Here is a 25,937-nt window from a genome sequence, read left to right on the forward strand (position 1 = left end):
TTTGAAAGTTGATGGCATTTTTACTTAACAAAGCCAAAAAAATTGGTCTTTCTTTATCACAGCAAAAAGAAAAGAAATATATGTGCTTTTCTTCATTGTGCTTTTTATTCATCTTTTTGGGTTGTTAGGCGCTGGGGAGGCGTTCAAGCAGGGGCTTTTTTCACCCCGAACGAGTGGGTTCGATCGTTGCCCCTCCCATACCAACATTCGATCTGGGGTGCTCCTAGAACGATCGCTAGCGCCATACGGGGTCCTAAATTTAATTTTTTTTGCCATCACAATTTTCACTTAATTGGCATGGAAAATTTTAACTTTTATTGCCATGGCAATTTTACAATTTTTTCATGCCTAAATTACCTATATCGACATGCAAAACATTTAACTATTATTGCCATGGCATTTTTTAATCTTTTTTTTTGCCATGGAACTTTCACATTTATTTGCGATGGCAAAATTACCAATATTGCCATGGAAAATTTACTTAAACAGCCTTGGTAGTTTTTAAATTTTATTGCCATGGCATTTTTTACTCTTTATTTTTGCCATGGCAATTTACATTTATTTTCCATGGCTAAATTATCTATCTCAACATGGCAACATGGAAAATTTCAGTTTCATCTTTTTTCAAGGATTTTTACGTACAATGCAAGTTGCCATGACTTTTTTCCGTGCCATTGCATCTTTCTGTCCATGGCAAAATCTGTTTTGTTAAAGACGAATGACATTTTCTGTTTTGCATCACTGGGATTTTTTAGTTCTCAATTTTCCCCTTTTTAGTGGCAATTTTTTCATAGCATAGCAAAGTCTGATCTTTCTTACACAAGCTTAAAATATGTCTCTTGGTTACAGTACAAACTGGGCCATACTGGGCTTTCCTTTTTCTTTTTTTATTAGTCACAACAAAGGCCCGTACAGGAAGGATGTTGGGTGTTCGGGGTGGGGCTCATCTGGTCCCGAACTACTTTGTTCGATCGATGCCCAGATTCCTCCCGAATGAATCGTTCGGCCTGGGGAGGTCCCAAACCGAACGTTCGGCCGTTATCGGCGTCCATTCTTTTTTGTTTGTGTCTGCCAAAGGAAATAGAGAAACGTTCGCCTAAGAACAACCCCAACGCGCCAACTCAAACGGACGGCGTTTTTTTTTCCGCTTTTTGTCCGTTTGGATCTGCTGCCCGCTCGGCATCGGCCATGTTTGAGATTTGGGTCGGTAGTGCGCCGAATGCATCAACCCACATTTGCCGGCGTGGCTGGCTTGCCGCCCTTTTTCAACAAATAGCACAAATTTTGCATTATTTTACAAGCAAACATATAGTCCACAATCAAATAAATATCATAGTTTTACAAGCCGAATAAAAATAAAATAGCCTCACATAGTTTTGCAAGCCGAATAAGAAAGATACACCTATTGGTTGCCAACATAAGCCCACTCATTTTGTAGTTGCATGTGAGTTTCCTAATCAAGCATGTCATGATGAAATTGAGTGAACTGTTCAAACGTTGCTGCTTCTCCATGCTCAGGCACAACATTCTCACCCTGAAACTGAAACCTTTGATCATAGACATGTTCCGGGCGCTCATCTTTTACGATCATATTGCGCATGATCACACAAGCAATCATCACCTTCCACAGTTTCTTCGTGCTCCAAGTCCTAGCAGAATACCAAACAATGCCCCATCGAGATTGCAAAACACCAAAGGCACACTCGATGTCCTTCCTAGAACTCTCTTGCTCTTGAGCAAATCTTTTCCTCTTCTCTCTAACAGGGTTGGGGATTGTCTTAGGGTTGGGGATTGTCTTCACAATAGTGGTCCACTAAGGATAGATACCGTCACCTAGGTAATATCCTTTGTCGTAGTTGTGGCCGTTGATGTAACATTCACCGGTGGGTTGTTGCCTTGGCAAGCCTAGCAAACAGCAGCGAGCGTTGAAGCACGTTGATATCATTGTGTGATCCGGCCATGCCAAAGAAAGAGTGTCAGATCCAGAGATCTTGGGATGCCACGGCCTCAAGTATGACAGTGCAAGCCCTGGCATGACCCTTATACTACCCTTGCCAAGTAGAAGGGCAGCTCTTCCACTCCCAATGCATGCAATCTATGCTGCCAAGTATCCCTGGGAAGCCCCTGCTAGCATTCATCGCCAACAAGTCGGCTCTCTCAAGTACTCATGGCCAAACACAGCAATCACAGCCTTGCAGAACTTGTACATGGAATCTAGGCATGTAGACTCGGTCATACGGACGTACTCGTCAATGAGATCACCGGGCACTCCGTATGCAAGCATCCGGACAGCTACAGTGCATTTCTGATAAGAGGAGAAGCCAGTCTTTCCAAGGGCATCCTCTTTGCACTCAAAATAGTCATCGTAGCCGACCACCTTCTCTCTAATACGGTTGAAAAGATGCCTACTCATACAAAAACGACAGCAATTTTTTTTATGTTTGAGCAACGAATTCGTTGTGTCAAAATAGTCCTTACAAAGAAGGAAATGCCCGCTCTCTCGGTTGCGATTCAATGCCGGAAGGTGCCCCGAAATGGAGCCATGGAACAATGGCCGCTGGCTATTGAGGTGGTGATGGACCAACACGGTAGTCAAGAACTCCTCCTCATCATCGGACGAGGAATCGCCGGAGTTACAAAGGAAATTGTGAAAAAAGAACTCATCGACAGAGTCCATGTTGTACCTTGGCAAACTGTGGAACAACTTGTGGGCGTCGACGAAGGACCCGGCCGGCGAAGGGAGTTGCGCCGCCCTCGGACCAGCTAGCTGCCCTAGCGGTGTCCGACGAGCGTGGCGGTGTCAGGACAAAGGAGCTGGTGGGGCGACGAGGCGGTTTCTTGGTCACGGCTGAGTCGGTGAGTGAGGGTGGGAAGCTTTTGGATCCTTGGCGGCGAGACGACAGTGGCGGCAACGTGGGAGGTGGCGGCCTTGTAGGGGGTGTTGCGGCACCGGAAGCTAGCAGAAGGCACAGGAAAAATGGGCGGCGATGGCAACGACGAAGGAGTCAGGCGAGGGTTTGCTATTGGAATGGGAGAGGATGGAGAATGTGCCACCAACTAGCGGGCTAGGGGGAGGAGTACGCGGGCGCCACGCGCGTTCGTTTTGTGTCTGCGCCGACACAAATAAGGCTCAAAATTGGGCCGGGAATGAGTCGACAGGGGGACAAAAAGTGGACGCGCGTCTGTTTGAATCGGCGCGTTGGGCCGACTTTTCTGTCCGCGCCGACACAAAAGGACGGAGTGGACGAAATGGATCGACGTGTTGGAGTTGCTGTAAAGAGGCAAATAAAAGGATGGGGTTCATCTAAAAAAGGATGGGGCGCAACAACATTCTTGAAGTTGAGCATGTCCCTGATATTTTTTGTATTAGAAGTGTCAGCCAAGGCCTCAGCCTTGTGTGAAGGTCTGAAGCTGCCAAGCTGGCTAACCGGATGGGGTGAAACAACATTTTGTACACATGGATAATATCACAGTGGTTCAAGCCCTTAGTCGGGATGAAGGTTATTCTATGGTGGTAGCCTCTATATTAAATGATTGTCGTCCAGAGTTAGTGAGTCTGGCAAGGCTTGTATGGATTTATGTAATAGGGGAGTCTAATGTAGTAGCATATGTGGTGGCTGAATGGGGTCATGAGAACTTGCCCTCGGTTTGGTTTGATTCGCCCCCTGATTTTATCATTAAGTTCTTAACAGACGATAAGTGTTGTTTGATTTTTAATAAAGCTAGCCACGAAGATCTTCTAGTATACGATAGTAGTCTACAAATACACCAATTAGCTCCACTCATACGATTCCCACGGGAGACGTCCAGACTCGCACACGCGTCGCCTCCAAGGGGGGCCGCTCGGGCGAACCCTAGTCGCTGCCGCCCCCGACCCTTCGTCCCTCGCTGCTTCCCCTCCGCTGCTGGAGGAGGCTGGCGAGCGAAGCTCGCCCGGTGGACGGCGGCTATCCTCCTCTCTCCGCGAGGAGATCTCTGGCTGAAACGCGATGGCGGCCCTGGGCGCCCAGCATGGAGCCAGAGTTGGCAGGTTTCGGCGGCAGCCCGATGGGATTCCGACAGTGGCTGGGCCACCACAACTTCGGGGGTAGTGTGGGGCCGGCCATTGCGGCGGCACATATGGAGTTTCCCACTCCAGATCGGTTCTCCTCCGTCATCAAGCAGACGCCTTGGGTGGTGACCCTGGGCTTGATGGTGGTGGTTATCTCCTTCATCGGGGGTGTTCGGCAGGCTGGGTTGTCGGATCTCAGATCCGTCATCTAGTCTCGGCTGCGAGTCGGGGAGACGTAGTTGCCGGTGACAACCGAGCCAACGGCGGACGATGGCGGCATTCTGCGATCTTACCTTGATGAAGGCATCGTTGTGTAACTACTGTCCACCCACTCCACCCACTCGTACTGCTCCAGGGAAACCCTAGGATCTGGTCTTCCATATCGGATGATGGCGGCATTGTCGTGTTGTTTCTCTCTTGGGAGCATCGTTTGTGGAGTAGCGCTCCACGACAGAGGCAGGAGGTGCAGTGGCTTCGTCTTGCATGGAGCTTCGATGGAGATGTCAAGTCATGCTTGTCCGACATGTGCTACGCCGTGTCATGCATGTCCGGCAGGTGCTACGCACGACAGATCTTCAAGAGACTTCAAGTTGCGCCGGCTGGTGGTACTTGGCGGCATTGGTGCTGCGGTGTACCGGCGGTGACCGCGACGTGCTCATCAGTTTGCACGCAGGGAGATGGTGCCATTGGGCGCCATGGTGGCGTCGACAAATGGCCGGATTGACAAGAATGATGCGGATCTCTGCCCTGAAGATGGGTCAGCGGTTCGATGATGATGACGGCTTCTAAAACGTGCGCACGTGGTGTACGCTTTAGGTTTGCTGCACCTGTTGGAGGTTCCGATACGTTATGTGAATGAATCGGTAACGATACCGGTTTTAGATATGAGGAGTGAGAGCACTCCGCATTATCGAGTTTGTAGGTATGAATGATGGCTTCTGGTAGCTTGATGTATATTCATGTCAGATCTCTGTTGAATAATGAATAAAGATGGCTATATGAGTCGATTGATGCAGAGCCCAGGGTTTTAACCTCATTTTTCAAAAAATAAATAAAGATCATCTCGTCAAAAAAGAAGAAGAGAAGAAGGAAATAAAAGGAGAAAAAACAAGTGAAGACGCACCTTGTCTCCCGATAATCAAACCCGCACCAAAAACTAAAAAGAAGTCACGCCGCACGGGCAGATCTACGTTGCGGTCTCACTTTTACAGAGTGCACATAGAAATGCAGAAAGGATAGAAAAAACCGCGCGCAGATACGGACTACGGGAGTGGCCTGAACGAACGAACAAACGAACGAACACGTCGGCGCCCCACCCGCACCGACGAGAGCGAGCGATCCTGCCCGCTTGAGCTTGAGTTTGAGCTTGACTTTATTCCATCCACGGGCACGGCATATTCCCGCCCCGTCCTTGCTCCATCGGGACTGGCTGATGAGGAGGTGCTCGGTCGCTTTCCTCGTCTCGTTTACAGCCATTGTTGCCCCCGTCGCCATTGCCGGAAGCGGGCCTCCTTTCTTGGCCCTTGTGGCGTGTGACGGGGCACTTTCTTGTAAACTACGAAGAAATGAAGATAGTACCCCATCCATCCATCCATTGCATCGTTATCCCAGAGGAGGATAAGCACCACTTGCTAATAAATTGGCCATCGGGTTATCAACCCCACGACGACCAATAATGAGCGGCCCGGGCGAGCGAGAGCGCACATGAACCATCAGCTAGTGATCAGTCTCCACTCAAAAAAAAGAAGGAAAAAAGCTAGTGATCAGTCGGCCCAGTATACAACTACTGCTGCGACCTAGTCGGAACTACCCGAGCGAGACGCTGACAGGTAGAACCGGACGCCTCCCAAAGCTCCAAGTCCGCGCCTGTCGTGGTCACCTAGTACACGCCAGCGAGGAGCGCACGAACCAATTAAGCCCCGACCGGGCCGAGCTAGGCCGATTTGTTAAGCCGCAAGTGCCAAATTAAGCAAGCAATGGCCAATGAGGCCGATCGCCGTCCTGTTGGCGCCCCCGTGCGCTAGCAGCGACTCGCGATGGCTCTACGTGCGGTATCGCATCAGCCGCCACATTGCGCGACTGTCTTCTCTCTGCGCGCCAAGGAGACCAATGAGTGAGAGGGACGTACAGCAGGCGCCCACCCACCAGCAAATACAAATGCTATCTACCTATCTATAAGAATTATTAACAACACCAACGCCCGCATCGCATCGCATCTCCCCCCTTCACGTCTCCCTCCTCCCTTTCGTTTCATCGTCCGCTGCGGATTCGGGACCGATCTGCCATTGCTGGAGGCGGCCGGCCTGCCGGGAACTTTCGAGCGCGGCGCGGCTCAGCTTCGACGGCGTAACGCACCGCGACTATGGCCTCCCGGACGGACAGCGGGTACTCCCCCCATGATCAAGGTATGGATGCTTCGCATTTTACTTCCTGCGCATGGTTTTGCTCAGGCTGGCAGCTCTATTATGTAGTAGTGCAAATGGACTACGGGTACGATTCCGATGATCAAATAGTGTTTGCTGCTTCCTCTGTCCGCTTGCAAAACTGTCTGCGTTGTTTTGGCTCGTCGAGTCTCTACGAGATTGTCCGGGTGGTGCTGTTCTTGCTCGTCTTCTGATGGATGATCAGACTGTCAGAGGTTGCAAACAATACATGGACGCTGTTGATCTCCTGTCTCTTCAAGTAATAGCTGATTTGCGGATGCTGTCTTTTATCCGATCATGAGATGAATGACGTGCGAGATGGATCACGTAATCAGTTAGTACGAGCTGCTTTTCACCGCTGCCGCGCGTCGAGTGTTTCGATCGGTGCTAGACCGTTCTGATAGGATTGTCGTAGAAATAGAAAACTTACAAAATAAGACGACGTATATGGAATAGTAAAAGAAATGTCATTTGGTTCATGGGATAGATTTTTTTTTCCACTGATCTAGGCTAATATATTTTTCTTTAAAATATGGGAGATTTTTTTTTTTAGAAAAGGAGGATGACCCCCGGCCTCTGCATCTGGAAGATGCATACGGCCACTTTATTGATTATTCACGATGACCATACAAAGTATTACATCAATGTGCCTGAATCCACCATCTTGGCAACATATGCCACTACTCCTATCCAATATGATGAAAGAGAGCTAGCCGGGCCACTATCCAGACCACTCACGTAATCCTAACATCAATAGCCGGAAGCCGAAACACATTCGGAAGCCCCAGCCGAGCCACATAGAAACCAATCCTCATATGAACATGAATTCATTTCTATAAACCAAAGGACACCAAAGAATTTTTTTTCTATAGAAATTCTATCCTATGAAATTCCTCCCTCCCAAACGACGTTGACAGATCACACACCATAGTGTTACGGCTGAAAACAAGTTCAACCAGTTCGAGGTCTAAATGGTTATGGATTTATGATGTTGGGGCTCTATCCATGTCAGTTTCTCTTGTTTAGTGGAACTTTTGCATAGCACCCTACCAATTGCTCATGCTTTTTTAGTAAAGATGGTTATATGCATTGTGATGATGCAGAGGCCGGGGTTCTAACCTTCTTTTTCCTAAGGGCATGGCCATCGCTCCACTCTGGACAGATGCTCCAGCTATCCACGTCGGATTCTACAGTCCAGCTCATATGAACCTGATGCTTGCAGACCAAAGCGGTCTCCTGCAGAAGAACCCGTCTCTTGGCTGACAAAAGTGAGAGAAAGAGGAAAAAGCAAGAGAAAGTGGCCAGGATGACCTTGCTCGTGCCCCTTGCTTGCGTAAATAATAGAGGACGGGTCCCACTAAGAGGGTGGCTAGCGTTGAGTAAACAATGTCTCACAACGGTGGTCTTGTCTTCTCTCGCTGAGATGGAGTGCACTGGGGCAACACCTGGTGCTGCTACCATTGCTCGTGCCCTAAAAGAAAAAAATTTGCTCATGCATCCGTGCCGCAACCCCTAAAGATTCAGGGGATTTAATCTTCAACAATCCATCCTTTTATAATTTGTCCTCGAAACATTGCAGATGGATCATTTGCCCAACTTTACTTCGACATTTTGCCCTATGACAGGTTGGCCCTGCCCGAAATGTCGATAATACCACTAACACTATTTACTTGGCCACGCCCTTCCCTTTCTTGTTTGCTCCCCCCTCCCCCTCCACTCCCAACTAATCTTCCGATGACGATGAATAACTAGACACACTAAGATCAAGTGGTGGGACAATAAGCTAGGCGGCGACGTTCGTTGGTGCGGCGAATCGACCGACTATGAACTGCATAGAGGCAGCGGGTGTCTACACGACTTGGAGCGGCGAGGCGGCAACGTTCATTGAGGTGGTGAATTAGACGGACACGAACTACATAGAGACAACGACTTGTAAAACGATGCTGAGTGAGGTGGCGATTTAGGTGACCATTGATAGAGCAATCACAACCAGGATGCACCGACCAAACCACTTGGATGGAGACGGCTATATGTGACACATTTCGTTGAAACAAGGAGGTCTACTTCACCAAGGAGCTTAACTATAAGTAAAGGGCGCTTGTGCACAAGTCATTTGCTTCCTCCATTGCGAAAAAAATGGACATTATGAATAAGAAGGAGAATCAACTACCTCCAAAAAATCGACTGTAGGGGTATTTGGTCATCGAACTTTGATCCAAAACGTTCACATAATGTGAAAGGAATAAAAATATATTCAAAAAACTAAGAGATCGGATATAAAAAATAAAAAGGGTAAATTGTCAAGGTAAAAAAAGTAGGGCAAAGGATTAGATCCCAAAAATTCACAGTGTTTGCTATTACACAGGCGCCTCATTTGATGTGAAAAATATATATTCAAAAAGGCCAAGAGATCAAATATCAAAAATAAAAAGAAAGGTTGGGCAAATGTAATGTTATGTAAAGCAAAATGTCAAAGTGAAAGTAAGTCAAAAGATCAATTCCCAAATATTAATCATGTGTTGCTTTTATCATGCACGGGAAAAATTTCAGCATGTCAGTCAAATTTTGGAGTCGACGACATCGCAGCTAAATGCGACATCCTAGATGGAAGCGAGGCGAAGGTTTAAGGGGTACAAGTGCGAGGTTATCGATGCTGGAGCTGGTGTGCCGGATATGGAACGAAGGCCAGGGGTCGTGACACAACTGAGGTGACGATTTAAAGAGGACGAGGCGGCACGCGGAATTGCCGGTGATGATACGGTTGAAGATCGGGAGGAGGAAGACGATACCGCAGCCGTTGGATTTACAACGGTTGTGCACTACTAGGGAAAAACCTAGCAGCAGCGAGGGTTTTAGGCCTATCAGTAGCACGGGCTAGGGCGCTACTAGTACGGGCTACAACTAAAGCTTAGCAGTAGCGTGCCTCAACCCACTCTACTGCTAAATCGACTTAGTACTAGCGATTTCCCGGAGGAGCGCTACTTGTAATTAGTAGTAGCTCTTCTCCCTTCCCGCGTTGCTACTATTATTTCATATTTTATTTCTTTTTATTTCATGTTGTATTCATACACCTTCACACAAGTTTTCATACAACAGGAATTTAGAGATTGTTTTTACATCATAATAAGTTATTACATCACGGGGTGAAAGAACCGTGGACTAGTTTCAAATGGATGTCCATCCACTTAAAACTAATCTGCGGTTCTTTTATCCAATGATATAATAAATATCATCATCATCATCATCATATCATTAACAACTTATCATCATAATACATCATTGTCATATAACACCTCCTCAAGATCATCGTTTTCATCAATGACATCACATAGCAAATTGGTCACTAGTCGTAATCACAAGTACTCCTCATCATCAATTCTAACACATTGTACCACATAATAAACATATTGTACCTCATAAGACCTACTACATTCTCTAAGGTAAAATAGCAAAAAACAAGATAGCCCCTGACTCTCCATTATGGAGAATGGAGATTATCCTGTCTTCAATTCTTGCCTTTCGCTTAATGTTACTTCCAAGAACCTCGAATGTCCAAACATTTTTTCCATTCTTTGATGAGCATGTGATCACCAGTTTTAGAAATCCGATATGCACAGGTGAGCTTCCTAGATTGACCTGGTAGTATGTTCAGAACTCTAAGGCGACCATTCAGATACATCAGATGAGGCACACAATTCATCGGGATTTTCTGTTGAAAAATATAGTAATAACTTCATAGTTAGCAATGATGTACTAGTTTTAGAAGTATGCAAAAGATGCACGGATGTCGTAATAGTAAAAAATCTTACCAGGATATCTCCATAGAAGTTACCATGGTTCAACACATGCACTAGTGGCACGTATTCACCATAATTTGGAGGACTTCGATAATAGGTATTGTAATCCTCAAGATAAGTACAATAAGCGATCAGATGACTTTTCTCCTTATAAGTTAATTCGGAGCCTTCAGTGTAATGAGTTTTGTCTACCATCTTCCGCACATTCTTTGAAGAATCAAAATAAGCTGTCAATGGAAATAAGTTGTCAACTATTTTGAAATAAACAATATAAATTAGTTAATAACTATGTTTGAAAAACTCACATTGCGGTAGAATCGTAAGCGTATCAACAAGGACCCAAATGTTCATATTGTCTTGCTCAATGTCAGGATCACCAAGATCCATGGTGACAATCATACCCACATAAAAACCATACATTTTGCAAAGTACTTCCCAATTTTAGCAACCAAAATGGGTTATGCTCTGAGCATTGCACAGATTTACTTCAAAATCCATATCATGATGGGTCCTTAGGTGTATTTTCTTTGTTTCAAAATTTTCATGGTCTTCAAAACCCATCCTCTCCAAGACATAGCGTCTTGTATGGCATGAGATAAGCTAGTCGAATTATAAAAGATGAAAATTAGAAGTTGAAATAGTTGAAGTCATGCTTAATTACGAAAAAAACACTTGTCGTTGTTGCGTATCGTTTCAATATCGAATGTCTCCTCGAGCTTAATGCTGAAGCGCCGATCTTCGTCCAACTCAACGAACCTGTCGCACATACCTCGATCGTCGTGGCACCAGCTGCACTCCCCTGGGAGACCGTCGTCGTCCGAGTACGACATTTCCTACGTTCATAATTCAAAGATTAAACTTGTACATATTCTAGCACAAGTCATGCCAGAATTCACGGAAAAATCCGGCATGACCTTTGCTAAAAAAGGACATATCGAGCGCCTGAAATTTGCCGGAACGGAAATTAATCAACACTCTGGCAAAACATAGGCCACTCGGAGGTGTAACCTGAACATGACCGGCCACTTGGGCAACCACATATCCTATATGAGCAACACAAGATATACATGGAGATTTGGAAGGTCTCACCTCGAGGTCGGAGGGGGTCGATGACGGGGACGACGAAGGGGGTGATGGAGGGGCTCCTTGATTTATGCAAAAGCAAAAACCCTATAAGTTATCACTAATAAATTCCGAATAATTGCTTAAACTAAAAAAATAACAACAAATATGACATGTTCAACTAGTTCTATTAATTCAACTAGTTCTTACTAAATATAAACTTACTATAAATAGAAAAAACTAGTTTTTTCTAAAATAAAGCAGTTCAACTAGTTATATTAATTTACTTACTAAACTAGTTCAACTAAAACTAAACTAGTTCAACTAGATTATTAATTTACTTACTAAAAATACATTAGTTCTATTAATTCAACTAGTTCAACTGGTTTATTAATTTACTTACTAAACTAGTTCAACTAAAACTAAACTAGCTCAACTACTAAAAATCATTATCTATGAACCCTAAATTAACATCTACTACTACTAAAAAACATCTAGTACTAACTAATTAAGCAGAGAGAAAGGGGGTGGGGAGGGGTGGGGGGCTTACAAAGAGGGGAGAGACGGTGGCGGGGAGGTGCTCGGCGACGGAGAGGTAGGGGCAGCGAGGGCGGGCTCGGGATCGGGAGGCGGCGGTGCAGGGCGGGCTCGGGCGGCGGCGGTGAGGTCGAGGGCGGCGATGGTGAGGTCGAGAGCGGCGGCGCTGAGGTTGAGGGCGGGCGGCGGCGGTGAGGGCAGGCTCGGGCGGCGGCGACAGAGGAGTGGGGAAGGGAGGGGGGGGAATGGAGGACTTAGCCAAAATTTGAGCCGGCGGGTGGTTAATTCTGAATAATGATTTCTAGAAAGCGCGCTACTGCTACGTTAGCTACAACGCGTTCTGATATACACTCTACTGCTACTCTTTTTTTTTTCATTTATTTTTCTTCACATTTTTTTCCTTTCACCTTATTCCATTTCTTTCATTTTCAATTACCTTTCTATTTGCTTTCCATTTAATTTTATATCCTTTAGCAGTAGCGAGTTTAGAAAAAAACGCGTTGCTACAAAGGAAGTAGCGGTAGCGCGGTTGGATCGGTACTACTATGTGTAGCCTATCGGCTAAGCCGTGAAAATTATAGTGGTAACGCTTGTTTTCGAACATGCGCTACTGCTAACGTTTGAGCTATAGCGTGCTTTGAATGAACACGCTACTATAAATTAGCAGTAGCGCCCTATTTTAACCAGCGCTACTGCTATACCTATGTGTATAGGACGAGACTTGCCTGCTCCCCGCGTGTGTGCCCATCCATGCTCCCGCATACGTGGCATGATTTGATTGGAATAAAATAAGGCCCAGCCCCACCCCCTTAAATTCAGGATGGAGATGATTAAATTAGAAAGAAAAAAGGAAAAAAGACAACCGTAGAATGAAATGGAAGCACAGATGAGAGCATGGGGAGGAAGCAGGCAAGCCGGATCCATGTGTATAGGCTTTTTCCGGATAGCGGTGGTCAATCCAACGGACCGAAAAAAGAAAAAAATCAGTCGGCTAGTCAACAATCTCCAAAATTCCCCCCTCTGCGGTCTGCCGCCCGTGCACACCGCCATGGCGGCTCCTACCCCAGCCAGCGCGACCGGTGAGCCTCCTCCAGGCGGCCCCATCTCCCCCAAACCCTAGAGACCATGATGGCCGCTCCAGCGACTCGTCTTCTTCCCTTGACGGCTGGGGGAATGATTGGCGCCGCTCCACGTTGCCCTACCCCATGCCGTCAGCCTTCACGCCTTGTCCATCAAGGCCGCGCTTGGCCGCCATGACAGCGAGAGCGTGCCCCCCGACCTCAACAGCAAGGCCAACGCCCAGCGACTCCGCCACGGCAAGATTTTTTTTTCCTTTCCATACCTGCAGAATGAATTTCGTTCATTGTCACGGTTGAATAAGCCATGTTATGGACTTGTATCTTAACTGTGACTTCAATAAAGTGCCGCATGCAATTATTCATGTGAAAGTTCAGATATGAGTATCCTAGAATTTATTTTTTAGATTTGCCATGTTGGTACTGAAAATGGTAAATTTTCATGTTGAACTCACATGTTAAAATGTCATGTGGCTGTGATTATACTCAGTTTTGTTTGTGTTGCCATGTGCAAATTTTTGTGTTTCCATGGTGGTTTCATGTTGAAAACAAAATGCATTCATGTTTCCGTAGAAAAATGCAAGAGTTTTGCAGTTGCCATGTTCAAATTGTAAACAAAGTTCCATGAATAATTGCAACCAAGCACTGCTTGCACACAGCAGCAGGAGCAAGTCAATACATTAGGATACACGGCAGCAGCAGTACGATGCCACGAAGTACCAACACTAAACTTGTTTATGCACCACTGAGGGGAAAAGGGGACACTGATCCAATTAACTGAGGACTTCAACTTTTTTTTGAGGGATCAGAGGACTTTAACAAAGTGAACTATGATGGAAATAACGAGGAAGTTGGTGGCTGAGTGGAACATAAGCAATTGAGGGATTTCTAGTAGCGTATGATTTAAGTGGACACTGTTTGATGACATATAAACAAGTTTCTTTTTGTTAGTTTCGCTTTGGACAACAAGATTCAGTTTGTTTTTCCTTTTGATAAAGAATATGTTACTCTGCCCGCTGCTTCCTGAAAAGAATTGCAAATCCTGTCTTCCAGTTTAGGCCATAATATTTAGCACATGTAGTGCTCTTCAGTTCTACGCAAAATGCTAATCATTTCCCATTCTCTTTATTCTAGTTTGTGCTTGGTCATTGTGTTATCTGTCTTGATACTCTTTAGTCTTCATCTTTCTATGCCTTCTGGTTATTGTTTAGTCTTCATCTTAACTATTTGCTTCACCTTGCAGCTTTAACTATGGTGAAAAATAAAAGATATACCCCCCCTAGCGCGCGGGGAAGTACTGAAACTCGCAATGCTCCAAGAACCCCTGGTCAGGATCCATCGCAGCGGGTTGAGAGAGATCAACAGCATGGAGGTGGCGATTGGCTACATGCCAATACTCAATATTCTCAACAAGGTGGTCGTGGTGGTGGACAACACCTGAGATGTGGTGGACATTTTCAGGATCCAGCATCACATCATCCATTTGGTGGTCCTGTTAAGTATCAAGCACGTGAGTATTATGGCCATGGTGCCCCACGCCAAAGAGGAACACCACAACCATACCATGACGGGCATAGGAGTGGAAGTCATGGACGCGGAGTTCCTGCTACACCATCAGTAACACTTCCCGAACTGCACCAAGCTCCACAAATCCAGAACCAAGTTCCGGTGCTTACACCTTCACCACCCGAAACTGGCTCATCCTCACTACATGTTGAGATGAACACCGGACAAGTCCAGTTACAGTTTCAGCAACTTGATATCCCGCGTCAAAGTTCCTCTAGACAGGGTATCCAATCAGCGCCATCGTCGACTAAATCAGTAAGATTTCCAGTGCGGCCTGGCAAGGGTACATTTGGCAGTAGGTGCATCGTGAAAGCAAATCATTTCTCTGCTGAATTGCCTGATAAAGATCTTCACCAGTATGATGTAAGGCCTCATTCTCACAGAACTTCTTGAACATATAATATGTTCTTCTCATGAGTTTCATTTGATATCACATCAGGTGTCTATAACTCCAGACATTCCTTCCCGTGGCGTCAATCGTGCTATCATAGGACAACTTGTAACACTCTACAGGCATTCTCTTTTGGGTGGTCGCCTTCCTGCCTATGATGGAAGGAAGAGCCTATATACTGCTGGACCATTGCCATTTACTTCTAGGACCTTTAATATTGTTCTGCAGGACGAGGATGATAAACTTGGTGGTGCGCAAGTTGCACAAAGGTTTGCTATTCTGGACATATCCGTGAGCTGATACAGTTTATGTTCCTTGCTGATATATGTCCTTATCTTAAGGCGCGAAAAACATTTTATGGTCGTCATCAAATTCGCCGCGCGTGCCGATCTCCATCATTTAGCTATGTTTCTAGCTGGGAAGCAACCAGATGCTCCTCAAGAAGCTATTCAAGTGCTTGACATTGTTCTACGTGAATTACCTACTGCAAGGTAATCTTTTCCCCCATGTGGATGTATGATATTATTCTTTTTGCACAGCTGTTGAACATTTCTTCACTTTTCATGTTTAGGTATTCCCCAGTTGCCAGGTCATTTTATTCACCAAACTTAGGGAGGCGCCAGCAACTTGGTGATGGCTTGGAAAGTTGGCGTGGTTTTTACCAGAGCATACGGCCCACACAGATGGGACTTTCACTGAATATTGGTTAGATCCCAACTCTTTATCTTCACAATCCGTAGTACCACTATTAGAAGAACAATCATTGTTTTCACTTTAGAATAATGACCATTTTAAGAATACTTTCCTATCAGTATAACTCATAGTAGATGAAATAGTTAGCTACTGATAACTATTGCTTGCTTCTTGTGAATTACTATAACTTAAGGGGATGGCTATTGGTACATATAGCTTTTACTACAACGAAGTTTAAAATTTCCATCCGCTAAGATTTCCCTACTCTGGCCTCTTGCTTCTAGGATGATTAGTAGCTAGTGAACAAATGTATGTAAAGTTCATAAATTACAGATACATCAGCCGTGTTTGTTCCAATAGATTAATAATGTTGAGAGAAAAAATATAGGAGCCATCAATATCAAAAAATTGTCTGCAATTGTACTGCCCTCTCCGTCCGTGCCCGGTGCCCATATGGCCATATCCTTATAATCTCCTACAAATTTAATAGCATCTCTGTTCTACAGTTTTGCAGATTAATGGTTGAAAAAACACAATATCATATTTGAGTGTCATGGTAAATGGCAACCAATATTAGGAGAGTGTTTATTTTTTGGAAACCTTGGATCTTAGATGTCGTATTTATGTTTAGATGTTTTTGTCACTTGCCATGCTTGGTGGATAAAACTTTTTCCATGTTCAGTCCAGTCCCAGTCCTAAGATATGAATCATATAGTGTGAGAAGTCATTAAATTGATTCTTTAAATTGATTCTGGTCTTCTCTAGCATCTTGAAATAGCTTGACATTTTCGCTTGCAGATATGTCATCTACAGCGTTCATTGAGCCTCTTCCTGTGATTGATTTCGTTGCACAACTCTTGAACAGAAACGTCTCAGTCAGACCATTATCAGATGCTGACCGTGTGAAGGTAAGGTTATTCTATCGACTATCACATTGTTTTATGTTTTACTCTGTTTTCAAGTACATGCTTAATTCGTAGCTCTGTGCTCACTCTTTACTTGACAAGCTTCCTTCCTTTTCACCGGTCAGATCAAGAAGGCTCTACGAGGTGTAAAGGTTGAGGTCACACATAGAGGCAATATGCGCAGAAAGTATCGTATATTTGGCCTTACCTCACAAGCAACAAGAGAATTAACGTATGTAGTTCCCTTACCTAGATGTGAAGCCTCTATTATGTCCATTGCAGTGTTAGTTTGATTGTTGCGCTTCCTTGGTTTGGCATGTGACAGTTTCCCTATAGATGACCATGGTACTGTTAAGACAGTATTGAAGTACTTTCAGGAGACTTATGGATTTAACATTCAGCACACCACTTTGCCTTGCTTGCAAGTGGGTAACCAACAGAGACCAAATTTTCTTCCGATGGAGGTTGGTATCCTAAACAACCTGTATTATCTCATGTCATACTTTTCTAACATATTAAATAGTAAAAACTTTTGGCATGCTACGTAGAGTTAAAGAGTTATAGAAACATCTATTTCATGTCATATGCTGCCTCCTTTTACCTTGAAGGTATGTAAGATTGTCGAGGGACAGCGTTACTCGAAACGACTGAATGAGAAGCAGATAACCGCTCTTCTTAAAATGACCTGCCAGCATCCCCAACAGCGGGAGCTGGACATTTTGCAGGTAACTTTGCCGCATCTTGTGGTGTGAACTATTTTAAACTGATTTATTTCTGTTTCACTGTAGTATTATGTGGATTTCTTTGTTATTTTTAGCCATGGTCAGTTTCTGGGTTTAGCCACACATGCTTTCAGCTATGTATATAAGCTCGTCCAATTTCCTATTATTTATTTATCTACTCTACTGGACCTGTTTTCCTTTTTCTTACGCTAATTTGGACTTGGTAGTGATATTTGAGAACATGTCTATTGCAACTAGAATCTGGTTAAGGTGGCTTGATGGTAGTCAATTGCTCCTTGTGGTATAGCACTACAAATGGCCATGTATTTATCATTTTTCTTGCATATAATCATAGTCAGTTCTATTCTCTTCCTACAACAAGAATGGCTTCCATGTTGAACCTGTTTCTCGTTTTGTTCTGGTTACCAGACGGTGAATCACAATGCATACCATGAGGATCCATATGCGCGGGAGTTTGGTATAAGGATTGATGAACGTCTTGCATCAGTTGAAGCTCGAGTCCTACCTCCCCCTAGAGTAAGTTAAATGTTTCAACACATGTCCTACCTCCCCTAGAGTAAGTTAGATGTTTCAACACATGGTTGACATCTTTGAACTCACTATTTTATATGTTACACCTTTCCCTGGATGTCTGATTACTGTTTTTTTATCTATTAGCTTAAGTACCACGATAGTGGCAGAGAGAAGGATGTCTTGCCAAGAATTGGCCAGTGGAATATGAGGAATAAGGTATGCTCTTAAATCCTTCATTATAAACGGTATTCCTGTGTATCTCTTCCAATATTTGTTTCAAAATGCTATGCAATTTTATGCTTCCAATATTTGGCTGCAGAAAATGGTCAATGGTGGGAGAGTTAAGGAGTGGATATGCATTAACTTTGCTCGGAATGTCCAAGATAGTGCAGCGAGGAGTTTCTGTCGTCAGCTGGCTGACATGTGCGAAATATCTGGAATGGTAGGCCTATATTATCTAAACACTGTCTCCAGACATCTCTTTCTCAACGTGTTCATTTACATTCAGTTGTCTTAATGTCCTCTTTCTCATATGCTTCATATCCTCTCACCACAGGACTTCTCAAAGGAACCTCTGCTTCCTCCTTTATGTACGAGACCTGATCATGTAGAAAGAGCACTCAAGGCACACTATCAAGATGCTATGAGTGCTCTGAAACCACTGGGCAGGGAACTTGACCTGCTCATTGCAATTTTACCTGACATTAATGGTTCTCTTTATGGTACGCCTTCTAATTAAAAGATAACTAGTATATTATGTAATCAAAATACTAACTATTATTCTTATCAATTTTTGACGCTGTGTTGTTCTTATCATTCCCTCAGGTAATCTTAAAAGAATATGCGAGACAAATCTTGGATTGATCTCTCAATGCTGTCTCACGAAACATGTTAAAAAGACGACACCACAGTATCTCGCAAACGTCGCCCTTAAAATCAATGTTAAGGTTTGTCCTGTTCTGTGGCTTCTGTCTACTACCAACCTGGTCTTTGTAGTTATTTTCCTTCTATACCTGATGTTCACATTCCTTTACTCTTTAGGTGGGAGGGAGAAATACTGTACTTGTTGATGCTTTGTCAAGGAGAATTCCCCTTGTTAGTGACAGACCAACCATTATATTTGGTGCTGATGTTACCCATCCTCATCCTGGAGAAGATTCTAGCCCTTCCATCGCAGCTGTAGGTGCATAACATGTTAATCTTAAATCATTATGCATGCATTATTTTGTAGTAAAACTTATATTCTGGGCGAAAGTTTGCTCTTTCTATGCCAAGCATCCGCTTTTCAGTTTTACTGTTGTCATGTTCTCGTCATGCTGGGCATCCGATGATTTGTAAATGATTTTATGCTCATGCAGGTTGTTGCTTCTCAAGATTGGCCCGAGGTCACCAAGTATGCTGGATTGGTGAGTGCACAAACCCGTCGCCAGGAGTTGATACAAGATCTTTTTAAAGTATGGCAAGATCCTCAGAAAGGGACTGTAAATGGTGGAATGGTTAGGTATGATCTTGTTCACTTGTAATACCTGAATATTGTTTGAATGGTATGCGTGTAATACTTTACAAATTTAACACACAGAGGATATATAGATATTAATGCCCGTCGCTAGGAGTTAAGAGCTGAATCTTGTTCACTTGCACCTCAATACCTGAATATACATGTTCTATTGACTATGCAGAGAACTTCTCCTTTCCTTCCATAGATCAACTGGACAGAAGCCCCAAAGGATCATATTCTATAGGTACTATCTTAATTTAAGCATGTCCGATTGGCGTTATTGTATAGAACCTCACACATTTTTTTTTCAGGGATGGTGTTAGCGAAGGACAGTTCTATCAGGTTCTGTTGTATGAGCTTGATGCGATTAGAAAGGTGAGGTTGTGTTTTCTCTAAATATTCTCGCATGAGATCTGCATGGAGTCTGAACATTTTTGTTGTTTAACAAACCTAGGCGTGCGCATCCTTGGAGTCCAATTATCAGCCACCTGTTACCTTTGTGGTGGTCCAGAAGCGCCATCATACACGGCTATTTGCTAATAACCACAACGATCAGCGAAGTGTTGATACAAAAAGTGGAAACATACTGCCTGGTGAGTTGTTTGCCTTGTTAGTGAGTTTACTTTCTTTGTGTAGCTTCTCTACTCTATGCATGAAAGCTCAATTACTGAACTCAGAGTCCACTTTTAGTTACCATCTTATATCTTGTTTTATTAGGTACCGTGGTTGATTCAAAGATATGCCATCCTATCGAGTTTGATTTCTACCTTTGTAGCCATGCTGGTATTCAGGTCAGTTTTCCTGTACAGGTAGAAATGAGAGCATTCTTCACTTGATGGGATGGACTTGATCTAACCTTACATTACATTACTTTCAGGGAACAAGCCGCCCTGCGCATTACCATGTCCTTTGGGATGAGAACAATTTTACCGCGGACGGTTTGCAGACTCTCACGAACAACTTGTGCTACACGTAAGTTACCGTCACGCTAATCCTGTTCCGATTTTTATGCTTATGATCAGTAAACTTGACCGTTAATTGCCCCTATTGTTTGCAGCTACGCAAGGTGCACCCGTTCTGTATCGATTGGTAAGCAACGGATGCATCAAAACCTCCATTCGGCTAGATCTAGTTGATGTTGAAAATCATCGACTTTCTTGTATAGCATTATTCTCACTGTGCTGGTTTCATGTGCAGTGCCTCCGGCATACTATGCTCACCTCGCCGCTTTTCGAGCTCGGTTCTACATGGAACCGGATACCTCCGACGGTGGCTCGGTCCCGAGCGGCGCCACGACAAGCCGTGCCCCTGCTGGTGCACGCGGCGGTAGTAGAGCTGCAGGGAATGTCGCTGTTAAGCCTCTGCCCGACCTCAAGGAAAACGTGAAGCGTGTCATGTTTTACTGCTGATAAGTTTAGGATCCCAACTGAATTACATGCTGATTTGCCAATCCTTTCTTTGCGGCACAAAAGCAATCCTCATTCATCACATGAGTGTATATGTGTATCAGTGCTGCCATGTTTCCTGTGCAACCTGAACATCTCAATTCCTCTTCGCCCCCTACAGATTTTCAAATGACATTGCCCTGTTTGTCTTGAACACATTATTGGCCTGCACATTCAAACATCCGTCCAGATTTGTAACTTTGAAGATTCCATGTAATGCTACCACGAAGACCCTATATAATATTTCCCCACATTTATTTTTGCGAATGTATATATTTCCCTACTTGGACGGAAGACTTGTATAGACAAGAACTTATTACGCTGTGACCAGTAAGTACAGCCACGCTTCAGTCCAGACGGACCCCTACCAAGTACGTACCAGAGTAGTACTTTTATTTAGAAACCAGCACAATCTCTGCTCTGCTGTGCGTGCAATGCAGTACTTGTTTGTCTAAAGTGCCCCTGCAATACACGAACAAAATTGAAGGCCAAAAAGACCTACGGATCTACCCAATTTAAAAAAGAACGGGAACAGAACAAAGAACAATGGTAGCAAGAGGGATCGCACGTCTAGCTTCTCGTGCATGGTGTGCGCGCCGCACTGAGATCGATATCGCACAACTCGAATGCACCCGTGACCATGAGCGGTATAGATATTTTCCACACGCACATCTGGTAAAGGACTGAAAAGGTTCTCACCGTGTGCAAGCACGCAGTGACATGAAAGTTACCCGAAACTTTATTTTGGGCCAGTCGATTTTGTGTGCCCTTGATATTGCTTTGCGATTCGTGCTGTTAGTTTTTTTTCTAGTTGGTTCTCTGAGGTGTTTGGGCTGTGTTAAATTGATTGGCCACATGTTTTTTTTGAGAAACGACTAACCACATATTTGGGTCAGTCGATTCCTTAACGGGTCAAAGCCGATTACTAGGTACGACGTAGCCTTCTCCTTTCTCCCTTTGTTTTTTATGTTTTTAATCTGTTTTTTCTTTTCTTTTTTATTTTCTTCTATTACATGTTTTTATTATTTTGTGGATATTTTTGTGATGTTGGGCGAGTGTAAATATATGCACACAAATAGTATAGAATATGTGTCAGAATTGCACTATTATATGATTAATCTTTGCGTATTAAGTGCAATTTCAGTGCAAAGTTCTGTGCATGTTTCTTAAGTGGTAATACCAATGCTACTAACCAATTCTTTCTTATAACAATTTATTATTTAAAATTTTAGTTCTATTTCATTTCCCTTTTTTCTTTAAGGTGATATCAATGCTGCTAATTAATTCTTTCGTTGGAAACTTATTTTTTGCAAAAATTCTATACTAAAAAACCTCAATTTTTGTCTACAGTGTGGAGTTTCTATGATAGCATTTTAGATTTTATTTATTTCTTAAAGGGTAATAGCAATGCCACTAATTCATTCTTTCTTAGAAAATGTTAGTAATTTGATTTTTGTTTTAGATTATTTTTCTTTCTTCTTAAAGGGTAATATCAGTGGCACTAAATCGTATTTTTCTTAAAAAACCTTGTTATTTTATTTTTTTATTTTCTTCTTCTTAAAAGGCAATACCAAAGCCACTAATTCATTATTTCTTCAAACCTTCATTTTTTAATTTTCCTTTAGTTTTTATTTCATTTTCTTTCATCGTAAACGGTAATATCAAAGCCACTAAGGGCCTGTTCGGCAACTGCCCAGCTCCCGGAAATCCTCAAATCCGGCTTCTCGATCTCACCTCCAGCTTCCGGACGAAAATAGTGGATTGGAAAAACCGTTCGGCAACAGAATTCCTAGATCCCAGTTCGCTAGTCTTGGGCTGGTAGCCGGCTGGCCCATTAAGCTAGATTCTGGTCTGTTAGGGAGCGAAGGTATGTGCTGCGTTCTATTCTTCCTTGCACGAAGCGTTTTCTTTCACTTGGCGGTGGCATCTCACGGTAAATAACTCGAACTCCAGCTTCTGCGATTTCTGGGATCCACGAAACACTCGCTCCCAGTTTTTGTACTACGATCCGCCTTAGATCTGGGAAGCTAGCTTCTGGGAGCTGACCTGTTCGGCCCAGCTTCGCCCGCTGATTCAGAGAAGCCAGGAGCTGGGCAGTTGCCGAACAGGCCCTAACTCAATCTTTCTTAGAAATCTTCATTATTTTGATTTTGTTTTTATTTTTACCTCTTGGCACTAATTCATTCTTTATGAAAAAAATTATTTTGATTATTTTGTAGTTTCATTTTCTTTCTTCTTAAAGGGTAATACCAAAGCGACTAATTCATTCATTTTAGGAACCTTCATTATTTTTATTTTTATTTTGGTTTGATTTAATTTTATTTCTTATTTAATGGTAATACGAATGCATATAATTCATCCTTCTTAGAAAAAGGTTATTTTTTGAAATTACACTATTATATGCTTATCCTTGCATATTATGAAAAGGAAGAATTTTTTGTGTACGTTGTGGGCATAGTTTTTCATTATTCATTTTATTATTTTACATGGTCTTTCTTCTTAAAGGTTAATACCAAAGTCACTAATTTATTTTTTCTTAGCAAACTTCATTATTTCGATTTTGTTTTATTTTAATTTTATTTCTTCTTTAATCATAATATCAATTACACTAATTAATTATTTCTTACGAAAATTCCTTTTTCTTCTTAAATTCACTATGACATGTTTATTCTTCCATATAGAAAAAAGCAGTTATCTGTAAAATGTGCGCAAATTTTGTCAGTATATGTTTACTTTTACCATTTTCTTTTTTCTTAAAGGGTAATACCAAGTGCCACTAATTCATTCTTCTTAGGAAACTTTATTTTTTTAATTTTTTGTTTCATTTATGTCTCCTTGAACGGTAGTACCAATGCCACTAATTGATTCTTCCTTAGAAAACTGCATTATTTTGATTTTATTTTTATTTTTAATTTAATTTCTTTCTTCTTAATGGTAATACTAAAGCCACTAATTCTTTCCTTCTTAGGAATCTTCGTTTGTTGGAAAAAAATCCAATATTATATGCTTCTTTTCGCAAATTATAAAAGTGCAATTTCTGTGTAATTTGTGTGCAAAAGTTGTCATTATTTGATTTATTTTTATATTTTCTTTCCTTTTAAGGGTACTACCAATTCTACAAATTCACTCTTTCATAGAAAACTTCACTTTTTTCATTTATTTTTGAAGGTGTCACCAGCACAAGTATTAGAATTTTAGGCAACCAGCCCTTTTTCTTCGTTTTCTTTTCTCATTTTATTTCTTCTTAAAAGGTAATACCAATGTCACTAAATCATTCTTTCTTAAAAACTTAATTATTTTAATTTTGCTTTACTTTTTATTTCATTTTATTTCTTCTTTAATGGTACAAATGCAACTAATTCTTTCCTTCTTAGGAAACTTCATTTTTATATGCTTATTCTAGCTTATATAAAAACATGCAATTTCTGTTTAAATTGTATGTAATTTTTAATTTGACTATGCTTTGCACAAGGGCGGTCTTTCATCATTGTTAAAGGGCCATCTTAAATCAGTAAAGTTAAGAAAATGGAAGTGTTTCTTAGTTGTGACGTTTGTTTTTTAGAAAATAGTGAAATAATGCTTGTTAGCGTAATAAAAACAGTGAAAGTTGTGTTTCATAAAGCTGTTACGTCAAACACAACGAGCACAGGCTCGCTTGTATGTGTGTATGTACTATTCACTTTATTCCCAATCGCATGCATGCCTTTAGTAGTTCCCTCACGTGATTCTTAATCTCGGCCCTTTAATCCCAGACTGAATAATAAAAAATTGACTGACCAAATTGAAAATTTAGTCACCTCGTCGGTCGCTAGCCGGTCACAAAGAGAATACACCACAATAATGGCTGTTTTTCTTTTGACATCTCAATACCCCTTTATTAAGTACTCCCTCTGTCCTAATATAAGTGTTGTGGTTTCTTTTAGCACGGAGGGAGCAGTAATCAAAGTAGCATCATACAAGCATAGGGGTGATGGCACTAGGAGGCTCATCAAACCAGGTACTAGGTGTAGAAATTTAGCAATTATAGCAAATTCATGAGCTACGCTATTACCTTTTCTATGACAATGCTCACAACGAACATGAGAAAAATCCCGAGCCATATGATAACAGCCATCAATAATGGCAGCCGCGAACCCGGAGAAATTGCCACCTTCTTGCATTGCAAGTTTTAACATCAGAATTATCTGAGTTAACGATCAACTTTGAGCATCAACACATCCACCAGGTTTGGGCTAGATTCAGACCATATCGTAAGGGCAAAGATTCTGCCGTATGAACATCAACACATCCACCAGATTGATTATTCCTTGCCGCCAAGAAAACAAATTACTTCACCCACTATACCTTCGAGAGTATGTGAATCACAAGAGGCATCTACATTGAATTCACATATCCATTAATCGGTCTAGTCCAACCATTTCTTGTAATTTTGGCAGAAAGGGAGCATGTCGCAGAAAAAGTCGATACTAGCGCATGGATTGCCAAAATAATTTGCGCTGATTGTCGTGTCTGCTCACCATGAACAAATTTCATCCTTTCCCACCAAAAATACCTAGCCGCCACAACCACAATTTGGTTTGAACTGCCCTACCCAAGGACTGTAGCTTCATTTGTAGGGATAGATAGGAGATATTCTAACACTGCTTCTCCGCAAGATCAATAGTGCAGGCATGCTTAATAACATCCCTCGGGCCCATCCAGACCAGATTTGTTTTGCTTTTTGACATTGGAATAAAATTTGTTTGACACTCTCAACTCCTTCACATGCCGGGCATTTTGTATTAACCTTCATATACGTATCAGCGAGAGCAGCACAACACGGCAGGGTACCTTGAAGGGTCCTCCATATGAAGATTTTCACTTTTGACAGACATGCCATGCTCCACATAGTCTCCCAAATAAGGTTTATGGTCATAGCACCGGCAATGCTACACCTCGGGACCTTAGCTCCGTGCTGGTCCTTCCATACCGCATAGTATGCATATTTCAATGAAAAGGTCCCAGATTTAGTCAAGTTCCAAGCCAAATAATCTGACATTTCATATGTTGGCAACGAGATGGACAAAATATGTCTCATGTCTACCGGCCAAAATGTTTGCTAGATGAGTTGTTCATCCCATTGACCGGATGTTGGATCAATCAGGCCAGACACCTTGGATAATAACTGATTAGTACGTCTAGTAATTGGTAATCTATCGGGGGATTGCGAGATCCTTTGCATCTTTCCAAATATTAAC

The 25,937-nt window shown here is 42.8% G+C and overlaps 1 protein-coding gene across 1 annotated transcript; it reads left to right on the forward strand.

Moving 5' to 3' along the window:
• The first annotated feature begins 6,096 nt into the window (after positions 1 to 6,096).
• On the forward strand, positions 6,097 to 20,961 carry LOC123137655 (protein argonaute 1A). Its single transcript, XM_044557479.1, has 23 exons — positions 6,097 to 6,456; positions 14,190 to 14,875; positions 14,952 to 15,172; positions 15,245 to 15,394; positions 15,475 to 15,608; positions 16,395 to 16,504; positions 16,627 to 16,733; positions 16,827 to 16,965; positions 17,110 to 17,226; positions 17,653 to 17,760; positions 17,902 to 17,973; positions 18,077 to 18,199; positions 18,314 to 18,479; positions 18,583 to 18,704; positions 18,799 to 18,936; positions 19,116 to 19,258; positions 19,437 to 19,499; positions 19,567 to 19,630; positions 19,710 to 19,848; positions 19,973 to 20,046; positions 20,133 to 20,227; positions 20,313 to 20,344; positions 20,453 to 20,961. The coding sequence occupies exons 1-23, from the start codon at positions 6,414 to 6,416 to the stop codon at positions 20,662 to 20,664; spliced, it is 3,258 nt and encodes a 1,085-aa protein (XP_044413414.1). The 5' UTR covers positions 6,097 to 6,413; the 3' UTR covers positions 20,665 to 20,961.
• Positions 20,962 to 25,937: the final 4,976 nt, after the last annotated feature.

This window comes from Triticum aestivum, chromosome 6B (genome assembly GCF_018294505.1).
Source record: "Triticum aestivum cultivar Chinese Spring chromosome 6B, IWGSC CS RefSeq v2.1, whole genome shotgun sequence".
Taxonomy (NCBI): domain Eukaryota; kingdom Viridiplantae; phylum Streptophyta; class Magnoliopsida; order Poales; family Poaceae; genus Triticum; species Triticum aestivum.